Source organism: Phyllobates terribilis, unplaced genomic scaffold, assembly GCF_046119375.1.
Source record: "Phyllobates terribilis strain yellow unplaced genomic scaffold, ASM4611937v1 Scaffold_97__1_contigs__length_5976380, whole genome shotgun sequence".
NCBI lineage: Eukaryota > Metazoa > Chordata > Amphibia > Anura > Dendrobatidae > Phyllobates > Phyllobates terribilis.
The window spans coordinates 3,804,828-3,816,297 of NW_027362857.1; the positions used below are offsets into that span (position 1 = coordinate 3,804,828).

Here is an 11,470-nt window from a genome sequence, read left to right on the forward strand (position 1 = left end):
CAGTGTTTATACTGTTAGTAATCAGTATGGTGGTCATAACTTGAAGCCCACTTGAAGGAGCACTTGATATCCGTTGAAGCACCTGCTGTTTTTGTGCCTCATCTGGAATTTGTAGCGATTGGCGTGGCCGTAAGAAAGGGATCTTATCACATTGTCCACTAAAAGAAGTAGACATCTTAGTTTGGCTGGAAGATGGTCTTTCTTCTGCAGATGTTACTGTTGCTTTAACACCTACCCCACGGACACAACCTTTTTTTCCCTTCCCAACACACCTATTCCCCTTTCCACCATCAGCAGGCCTTTTTCCACTCATTTTGGTGGTTAACTAATTGACAACTCTGGAGTTGTTTGCACAAAAAAACAATGGATGGGAACCGAGCAGAGCTGAGTGGCCAAACTGTTGTATTAGCCCAAAAGTATTGGCTGGGTTAGATGCAGTAAAACAATTTTATTACATACACAGGTGGTGGAGCTTAGTATAGATGGACTAATAGAACAAGTCCCACACACTGCTATAAGCCCAAATTTTTTTTCAGAGCTAGATGCAAATAAAAATTATTTTTAATTTGCAACCTGGTGGAACTTAGTATAGATGGACTAATAGAACAAGTCCCACACACTGCTACAAGCCGAAATTTTTTTTCAGAGCTAGATGCAGATAAAAATTATTTTTAATTTGCAACCTGGTGGAGGTTAGTATAGATGGACTAATAGAACAAGTCCCACACACTGCTACAAGCCCAAATTTTTTTTCAGAGCTAGATGCAGATAAAAATTATTTTTAATTTGCAACCTGGTGGAGGTTAGTATAGATGGACTAATAGAACAAGTCCCACACACTGCTACAAGACCACATTTTTTTTCAGAGCTAGATGCAGATAAAAATTATTTTTAATTTGCAACCTGGTGGAGGTTAGTATAGATGGACTAATAGAATGATGCTATACCCAAAAGGTTTTACTTGGCTAGGTGCAGTAAAAAAATTTGTATTCTATACACAGGTGGTATAGCTTGCAACACAGATAGGCTACTCCACTGACTAACACACACTGCAAGAGGCCAAAAAGGATTTGCTTAGCTAGATTTAGCCAAATGCTGTGAAAAAAACTTGCACAGCACTGGCACAGACCTGCCTAGCAAAAAGTCCTAGGAAATGCTGTAACCTAGTCCAGAAAAGGACTGCAATTACAAGTAGACCCTACTCCCAACCTATCTATTTAAGAGCACAGACCTGCCTGATAAAAGTCGTAGGAAATGATGTAACCTAGTCCTCAAAAGGACTGCAATCACAACTATCCCCTACTCCCAAGCTATCTGTAGATTTGTGCGAAAATTGGCTTGAAATGAACACTCAAAGTATAGCGCACACAGCAACAGCGGTGCCGTCTAACACGCAGCTGCAGCAGTGAGAAAATGGTGGCTACGTGGAAAATGGCTGGGTCTTATAGGGCAAGGACATGTGACATACACTGCCAATGACACATGCCTTTGCTTGTGTGAAAAAAGCAGTTCGCTCCGTGTGTGCGCTGCTGATAGGCTGACAGATTGCATCTCCCCACTGTAAATGGGGGAAAGAGAAAAAAAAATGGAGATCTTCATTATTTCTGCAGAGATCCATCCCCTGCCCCTCCCCCCGCCCCGCTGTACACTCAAACTGCGTATTAACATTAATTTTCAGCATTACTGAGAAAAAATCCAGTTATGATTTTGGTGCACGAACAGTTATGGAACATAACCTCGAACAGCCGGATTTTTTTCAAATTGTTCGTGTTCGCCGAACGGCTCGAACACCGCCCAAAACAGCTCGAATTTGAGATTGGCGAACAGTTTGAGTCGAACACCGCTCATCTCTAGTGATAATATTAATATATTATAATAAATGTAATTAATATGTTGATATGAATATTGAGCAGAATTCATATCTGTCTATTGGTTCGTTCTCCGCAACAGTCATGGTCTCTCATGTGATCTCTTTGGAAAATTAATTGCCCACCCTTGCCTTAGATAGTAATAATGCCCCCTGTGTGCGGATACTGAATAATAATGCCCCCATCTATGCCTGATAATAATAGTGCACATGGGGTTTCTTACAATAATAATATTGCAACTCATGGTATGCAAGGGGCTTATATTAATATGGGGTCTACCAGTAGATACATAGGGGGAGAGGGTTAATAAGAGGCTTTAATACAGAGCCCAGACAGGCTGTACTATAACAGCAGGTGAAAGGGGGAGGTAAGAGGAGGAGCAGGCATTCTGACGCTTAGGCTTGAAGGGGAATAGAGCCTGTAATAACACAGCGGGGCAGGCGGAGGGTTGTGTTTATTAGGAGCTTAGACCCGGCTGCTGCATTCAATGACACTTTACATAAAAATGTGTTCCAGCGATGAGACCGGAGGGGGCGTCAGTGCGCATTGGGAGGCACGCGGCGCTCCAGCGAGAGGTTTCCTCCCCATACAGATACCAGAAGGTCCATGCTTGAAACGCACAGTGGGCTCCAATAGGGGGCGCTGTTTTATGGATCTCATCAAGTATTTATCACATCATAGGTCCAGATTGGTTCCCATAATGGCTAGGCAACAAGACAACAGGGAATATAGGTGTATAGATATTTTATAAATATAGAGGATGTATTAATATAGTGTAAATGTACCAGATATAATCGATGCACACACAAAGGAGAATCATTTAACCCTGAATCAATATTCAGTGCAGCCAAGATTAAAAGTATAGATAAAGAAAAGAAGTCCGTCCAAATGGCCGACTATGCCGTATAGAAGAGCGCAGCCACAATTGGCCTACACACTGTATGGTGATAGTCTATGTAATAGGGCCATACTGAATAGTGATCACACTATAACAATAGGCCATTCGTTAATAAAATCCATCTAGTCTCTCGTTGAATGATTTTCTTATCCCAGTCGACCAACCTCGCTGGTAAAGGGACCACGTGTATAACGTATGCCCATATAGACGGCTTGGGAGGGAGGGCTGATCCTTCTGACAGATTCCCTTTAATCTTATAAGGAGACGCAGAGGGGCACTATTATTATTATAAGGAGACCCAGAGGGGCACTATTATTATTATAAGGAGACCCAGAGGGGCACTATTATTATTATAAGGAGACCCAGAGGGGCACTATTATTATTATAAGGAGACCCAGAGGGGCACTATTATTATTATAGGGAGACCCAGAGGGGCACTATTATTATTATAGGGAGACCCAGAGGGGCACTATTATTATTATAAGGAGACCCAGAGGGGCACTATTATTATTATAGGGAGACCCAGAGGGGCACTATTATTATTATAAGGAGACCCAGAGAGGCACTATTATTATTATTATAAGGAGACCCAGAGGGGCACTATTATTATTATAGGGAGACCCAGAGGGGCACTATTATTATTATAAGGAGACCCAGAGGGGCACTAATATTATTATAAGGAAACCCAGAGGGGCACTCTTATTATTATAAGGATGCCCAAGGGGAACTATTAATGTGATAAAGAGACCTAAATGATCATCCTAATAAATTGGTATCACGGGGAGTAGTAAATTTAGATTTTCTCCAATGGTAGGCAGGGTCATATTTGTAATAGAGACCCTCATCTTTGAAAGTGGGTGTGGGAGAGTAACATGGGCCTGTGTGCGTCCTATGCCAGAGCTGGGCGCAGCCCCTAGTCCGGCCCTGTTCCCTCAGTAAAGATACTTCTTTTAGCCCCTAACACGGTACAAAGATATACATTGTCTTTTAGCCCCGGAATATGACTTTCTTATTGATACAAAACACTGTAATTTTTATTGTGTGGAACAGATATAAATAATTTATGTAACAACATAATAATACTCTAACTGCTCAGAAGAGTAAAGCGTCCATAGTTCTATCATCCATGTCTGCATATGGTACCGATGCTCAGCCTATATTGTTGCCTCCTTAAGGGATGCTAGGCAACTTCCTTATAAGGTAAGCTGCCCCTTTAAGAGTAGAACACAAAATTCCATTATGACATCACAATTAACCATCACTATTTCTACAAGTGATTACACTCTAGTTGTCACTTTGACTTTCCGGTGTCATTGTTGTCGGTGTGATAAGCCATATAGCTAGTCATATACAGACTGCGCTTGGATTTACTGGAAATGTCTGGAATTCCTCCAGACAGACTTCAGGTGTTAGCACTACTCCAGGGGATTCTTACCACCTATGACCCTGACTTTGTGCTACCACTACCCGATGGCGTCCTCAGCTTCATTTACCGGCTGGTAATGGAGCTTGTGAGAGATTGCCTGACCAAATACAAACGAGGTCATATAAGCTCAGAATATCTTGAGCATTTACAGAAGAACATATGGACATTAGTACAACAGGTAAATAGCAGACAATCTGCACAAATCATATAGTAATAATGGAAAATAATAATGGAATATAAGTTTAACCTGTACCAAATACCCAGATAAGAATAGCCGGGGAGCAGTAATAGGGCATACAGGCTACATGACAAGGGAGAGGGTGATATCTACAGGGTTATTGGGAGGGTTGTGGAGGTAGGGGGGAATTGGATTGGTTAACCAATTATGGACCACAGAGTTTTCAGTTGTTATGCCTTCATTTTTTCCTCACTTTCTTTCAAGAGCCATAAATTTGTTATTTTTCCATTGACATAGACATGTGAGGGCTTGATTCTTTTGCAGGACAAGTTGTAGCTTTCAGTGGCTCCATTCTATTTACCATACATTGTACTGAAACAAGGGAAAAAAACTCCAAGTGAGATGCAATAGTTCTTTGTGTCGCTATATTCAGGGACCCATAACATTTTAGTTTTCTGTCGATTGGGATGAGTGAAGATTTGAGTTTTGCAGTGAACTTTGTGTACATAGAGTGTCATAGAGTCATAGATTCTATGGGTGTTTTGATTGTTTATTATTAATGTTTTTAAGTGAAATGAGAAGACAAAAAAACCCCACAAATCCAATTTTTTTTCCTCTTTTCGGTGTTTATTGATCGTATTAATTAATTCCCTATCTTAAAAGATCAGACTTTAACAACCGCATCAATATCAAATATGATCATTCATTTTTTCCTTTCTTTATTTTAAATGGTGAAAAGAGGAGTGATTTGAACTTTTATATTTTTAACATTTTTTTTAAATCTTTTCTTCTTTATTTTTAATTTTTTTTTTTCGTTCCCTTAGGGGACTTAATCCTGCAAATCGCTCATACTATATATTGCAATACTACAGTATTGCGCTATATAGTGAAAATCTGGATCTCCTCTGGAGCTCAGCCTATAGCTAAGCTTCACAAGGAGGACCGTGGTTTCAGCAACGGAGGTCTTCAGCAGACCCCTGGTTGTCCTAGAAATGCATTAGACCCCTGTGATCGCCTTGTAGAGGGCCGATGAAAGCAAGAGTGCTCAGGCATCGGTGCATGCACAATTGAAATGATACTGTCACAGACTGACAGCTTTATTTAAATGGTTAACAGAAGAATTCTGCGTTGTCCACGGTTTTTAGGGACAGATGCTGGCTATTTCATATACGCATGTTTGGGGAGCTCAGCTCCTGAGCCCCCTCCACATGTGAGGACCCTTCCAGGATGTTAATAACCCGTACATTTGCGGGAAGGAGTTGAGGAGCTGGGTTACAGGGGGACAATAAAAGGAAGAAGGTAGGAGTTTCACGTTCCAGCATCCAACCAGCCCTTATAAAGAGATGGGAGGAAAGTTTGAAGGCTGGCACTTGATAAGTAGAGGTTTTGGGACGGTCACAGCGGTGGGGGATAGGTTTGGGTCAGAGTCTTGATAAATGTGATGTCCTTTGGACGGAGGTTACTGTTGGGGGAATAGTGACTTTGGTTACATCTCAATATAACTAGTGGACTTCGGTCCTGTGAGGATAGTGGTATTAATGTGGGATATTAATGCCTTAACCCTTGTGTCGGTGTGGTGTCGGTGTGGTGCGGCTAGGGTCTAACTCTTAATTAGGTGTTGTTTTTCTTCTGGTTTAAAGCCTATTAGATATCTACTGTATATAATTGTGGGGCTATCATTGTTGCAGTCACCCCGCGTTTTGAGTTGGAGTCTGCTGTGGCCATTTTACACAGGTCACAAGCAGCCATGTGTCTTATATACATACATTGGGTATGGAGGGAGGACGTGGGGATTTAAAGGTTTACAAGCGACCGGATCCCTCGTCAGTTGTCATGTAGTACTTGTAGTGTAGATAGCATAAGTAACATGGTGATATAAATGGCCTCCTCCGTTTTGCTTTTTCTCTCATGATTTTCCTTTCTTCTTTGTTTTCATCTCTATAGGCTGAAGAAAAATCCCAAAGTGGAGAATTGGCCTTTATTAAACAACTGGCCCAAAATGTCCTGCTTGTACTGGAGTATCCGGCCTACTCAGTGGAGCGCCTGGTAAGGATCTATCATCTTCTACATCTCATGTCCTTGTTGTCTGATCTTCTCCAGATCACCAGCCATATAGCAGAAGCTCAGGTTCATGATGGTGGAGGCCTCCCTGTCCTCTCCAGGCAGACACAGGTTTCCATCTCATGTCATTGTTCTCTGATCTTCTCCAGATCACCAGCCATATAGCAGAAGCTCAGATTTATGATGGTGGAGGCCTCCATGTCCGCTCCAGGCAGACACAGGTCTACATCTCATGTCCTTGTCTCATCTTCTCCAGATTACCAATCATATAGCAGAAGGTCAGTTTCATGATGGTGGAGGCCTCCCTGTCCTCTCCAGGCAGACACAGGTCTACATCTCATGTCCTTGTTGTCTGATCTTCTCCAGATTACCAGCCATTTAGCAGAAGGTCAGATTTATGATGGTGGAGGCCTCCATGTCCACTCCAGGCAGACACAGGGTATTGTATGGCCACCTGTCCCTGTGGCTTCATCATCTGTGAGGACAGTCTGTACTCAGTGGTGCGGAGTTTGTATTTCCGCCTGTGTCTTTGTATAAGGGGGATATCTCCTATAATATAATAGTGTCTGTGCAGGGTCCGGCTTGTATCACGTCCCCTACATCTGCTGCAGTGTAATCATCATGGACATAATATAGAAGAGAGACGTTCCTGCATCTTCAGCTTTTATTCCCCTGCAGTTTCTATGTCTTAATGTCATTTCTTATTCCTTTTTAGGCCGCGATCGGATCATTGAACCTGGGGAGAAATCCTTGTAAGAGCGACTATAAACCGATCAAACTGATCAGCAGTGGAGCCTTTGGGTGAGCTTTACTTTGGTATTATATATATTTCCCAGGGCTCCTTATGACGATGTCTCTGCGCCCTTCCCATGTTATGTTCCCATGGACAAATTATGAGTTCACATCACGGTCCACATCTATCTGTCACTATTCAGGTCAGTTAGGATGTGACGTGGATGAGGACCCCCCATTGGTGATCATTTGTGGAGTGTTATTTTATGTATTTATAGACATGGTTTTCTAGTGATGGCCCCACATTAATCATTAATACAGGAGATCATTTGATGAGATCTATAGATAGATTGTTATTAAGAATTTATAGTAAATCATGTTTTTTTCTCCTCTCCAGGGCCGTCCACTTAGTTCGCCATAAAGATACAAACCAAGTCTGCGCTATGAAGAAAATGGACAAGGAGAACCTGAAAAAGCCAAAGAGGCTTGAATGGGCCTTTCTGGAGAGGGACATCTCAGCATTCGCAGATTGTCCCTTTGTGGTCTCCACGTTCTGCTCCTTTCCTACTAAACTTCATCTATGTATGGTCATGGAGTATGTACCAGGTAGGACACATCCATTGTATCTATATCCAGCCCACGTCTGCTTAATCCTAGCACCTATATATGACCACAATGTGCCCACATGGACGGTTACATGTCCTCTTTGCAATTATTATAAGTCATCTGTTACCAAGATGCCTGAAAAACCATTGATCTCTATGAAAGTCCCCCAGTATGTCCTCGCTGAGCACGGCAGCAATTTCCACTATGGGTAAAAGGAAGATTTGTCTTTTTGAAGAGTTTTTATAGATAAGAACGTTCACAGAGAAAAAAATAAGAGGCTCGTAGATGAGGCTCTGTCTCTATGTATAGGGTCTATCTGCAGTATACAGTATACGCACTACATTATACAGTATATATAGACCATCCTGTCCCAATGTCTCCGCCTTCTTCACATTCCCACTCATCATGTGTAATTTACATTGTAACAAACCCTCAGTTCTCATATTTGCTTTCTCCTGTAGGAGGTGACTGTGGTACCCTTCTAAAGCACAGGGGTCCTTTACCGGTCCTCTTGGCCCGTATGTACATTGCGGAAACGGTCCTTGCTGTGGAATACCTGCACAGCTATGGTGTGGTGCACAGAGATCTGAAGCCTGAGAAGTAAGTGACCCCTCTAGCATATTAGAGGGGAAGAAAGTTAGAGTTTCTTATACAGTCTGTGGGTTATTACTTGGTGCTGATGGTGCTGACACCATCTTTTCTTTCACAGCCTCCTGATAACATCAACAGGACATATTAAGGTCACTGATTTTGGGGTTTCAAAACTCGGCCTCATGAGACCAAACTCAGACGTCTACAAGACTCCAACTAAGGACATCACCAAAGAGTTCCTTGATAAAGAGGTAGGCTTTACTTACAGGGTCTTGTACTTTACAGATCTCATCTCTTTCTCCTTCTCTGATTTATAATTTCTCTAGAAAAACATTTCCACTGATGTTATGTGTCGCAATTATATTTATTGATCATCATCTCCTTTTTCTGTTGGTTTCCAGACTGCTGGCACCCCTACTTACATGGCCCCAGAAGTTATCCTAAAGATAGGCTATGGAAGGCCTGTTGACTGGTGGTCAATAGGGATCATCCTATATAAATTTCTATTTGGATATCCACCATTTACAGGGGCTTGCAGAAGGAATATTTTACACAGTATCATCCAGGGTAAGTAAAATAATCTGAATGCTTGTGATGTCACTGTTATTTGACTTGAATAGTTCTGTAGTTTTTTCTAGCTTTGTTAAGGAATTTTTTTTTCTGAAAATAAATGAAGAGGTTTTATTTCTTATAATATTTGCTTTTTATATAACAGATGATATACCTTGGAGATGTAATTACTTTCCTCCAACTAATGCTCGAGGCATCATCACTCAACTGCTCAGAAAAATTCCAGCACTGAGACTTGGAACAGGTAATATTAATAGTATTATCAATGAATTATTACAGCGTGACCAGACAAATGATGGGTTCCATGAGGATCAGCACTGAGGTTCTGTACTCTACCTACTTGTCTATTACCCATTCTTCATGCTATAATGTTCAATATATTTCCTTTATGTCGGCTCTGTTACATCTTCAGTTCAGATTAACATAAATTCTACAGATATGGAGCAGTTTCTCTGACAATGACTGTATCACTTTCTTTCTTGTCTTCCTTTTCCAGGAGGCGCAAATGAGATCAAAATTCATCCATTTATGCGTGACTTAGACTTTGACAACCTTTTAAGTCAGAAGCCCCTGTTCGTTCCTGACCTAAAGTCAGATGAGGACACCCGCTACTTTATCAGTAAGTAAAATGAGACGTCATCTGCAGAAAACTGACGTGTGTCTTGTCTTTCATTTTATGTCAAAATCAGTTCTCATCATTATTAGTGATAACATGGTGACTGTCTGGGTATTATACTAATAATCTCTAATAACACTTGTATTTTTTAGCTCGAAGTAGCAGCTTCAAACATATGAATTCAGATGAGGGGGACACAAGTGAGGACAATGACTGGCCAGAAATCAAAAACTTTGCATCAACTTATCAAAGGTCTTCTAAAGTAAGTATGTGGCTAATAAAATGTATGAAACCTATAATTACAAAAAAAAATTAAATATATCTATTTTATATTTCTTTATCTGTTTTAGCTATATATCACCAATACTGGGATGATGACCAATATAGAGCCTATGTCACCTCCACAGTGTTCCCAAGAGAACAGTGATGGAGGCAATGAAGAGCCTATGTCACCTCCACAGTGTTCCCAAGAGAACAGTGATGAAGGCAATGAAGTGCCTATGTCACCTCCAGGGTGTTCCCCAGAGATCAATGAAAAAGGCTCAGAAATGTGAGTAGATTATTATTATTATGAGATTTAGTCCTGATATATGTCGGATCCAAATACAAGATACGAGTAACACAAATCTAAATCTAGCATCCACCACCCCATGACTACACAATCTCTGTGGGTCTTACTTGTGATAACTTCAATAACAGCTGATTGTTGCGACCAACCATTCATTTCCAACTCACTACAGGCCAATATTACTAATTAGACTCCATTCTTGCTGGTAAAATGTGGTCTTGAGCAGGCTATCTCCTCTATGTTGTCCTAATTGACCTTACAGACAGGTGTTCTTCCGTTATTCTATTGTTTATTCCTTGTAATTTACGTGTCTTTTTTCTACCAACAGGCAGAAAGAATCTTCCCCTTCCAAAACTGTTGGAGACAATCAGTGTTTTACTGCTAAAAACAGTGAGTCATCCTCGCCCTCATTGTCAGGTATGTACAGGTTTATAGGCCATCCAATTATAGCCTATGATCCAAAATTTAAATATTAAGGCTCTAAAATTACTTCCTTTATTCTTTCTGCTCCCCTGAGTATTCTATTTTTTGTTTTGTTAAAATCCCCCATAAGGTTCCAGAGTTATGGGCCTTTGTAATTAGTGGTAATTTTTATTCTTTACAAAGGGGCGGTGCTCACAGGATCCTCTGGGGCGTGCCCTTAGGTTACCACGCCCACATGATAAAGACCATAATAATTAACACTAAATAAAAAGTCCCATATCTCTACAACCGTACTGTGGATTTTAGGAAAACAAATATCAGAATACTCAGGGGAGAAGCCGACATAAAATAAGAGCGAATCTTGGACACTTTTGACCTGGTGATGGGTCTTCTTTAAAGTTACAATGAAGTTTTATCCAACTGATTATATAACACCGTGGCTTGCTGAAAGTAATGTCATATTAATATGGGGACATGGTTCTTTGGGGAGACACCACCGGAACCCAGAAAAGCTACAGGTTCATATTAATCAGGTGCATAACTCTATAAAGATACAAAGCTCATCTTTTAGGAGTTTATAATCAACATTTTTTTCTGGCTTTTTGATTAGAATCTCCAGTTCAGAAGAGAAGAAAATATTTTCGAACACTGAGAAAACAACTAAAAACAGAGAAAGTTGAAGAGGGGGAAACTAGGCGAGGTAAGTGTGACGATAATCTCCATGTTGTATGACGTCAGTGAGAAGAAGTCATGTGGAGCAGATGTTATCCGTCAGTGGTGGGATTGTCACATGTATGATGGCTGACAATGATTCTGCTCCTCTGTATGGATGATTCCTCTAACGTCATGCTACAGTGACACCACAGTAGTGTCCTCTAATATGGAGTCCCATTACTTACATCAGTTTTACATCTTTTCTCCTAGGTTCTCTCT

General features: G+C 41.0%; 1 protein-coding gene across 1 annotated transcript in view; it reads left to right on the forward strand.

Annotated features, from left to right (window-relative positions):
• Positions 1-11,269, forward strand: part of LOC141198547 (microtubule-associated serine/threonine-protein kinase 3-like) — a 94,672-nt gene extending 83,403 nt beyond the window's left edge. The window contains exons 2-12 of the mRNA XM_073662981.1: positions 7,147-7,232; positions 7,561-7,769; positions 8,231-8,369; positions 8,479-8,611; positions 8,762-8,927; positions 9,076-9,174; positions 9,427-9,549; positions 9,699-9,808; positions 9,897-10,096; positions 10,443-10,531; positions 11,148-11,269. Of these exons, the coding sequence (XP_073519082.1) occupies positions 7,147-7,232; positions 7,561-7,769; positions 8,231-8,369; positions 8,479-8,611; positions 8,762-8,927; positions 9,076-9,174; positions 9,427-9,549; positions 9,699-9,808; positions 9,897-10,096; positions 10,443-10,531; positions 11,148-11,269 (1,476 nt within the window). The remainder of the gene's footprint in view (positions 1-7,146; positions 7,233-7,560; positions 7,770-8,230; positions 8,370-8,478; positions 8,612-8,761; positions 8,928-9,075; positions 9,175-9,426; positions 9,550-9,698; positions 9,809-9,896; positions 10,097-10,442; positions 10,532-11,147) is intronic.
• Positions 11,270-11,470: the final 201 nt, after the last annotated feature.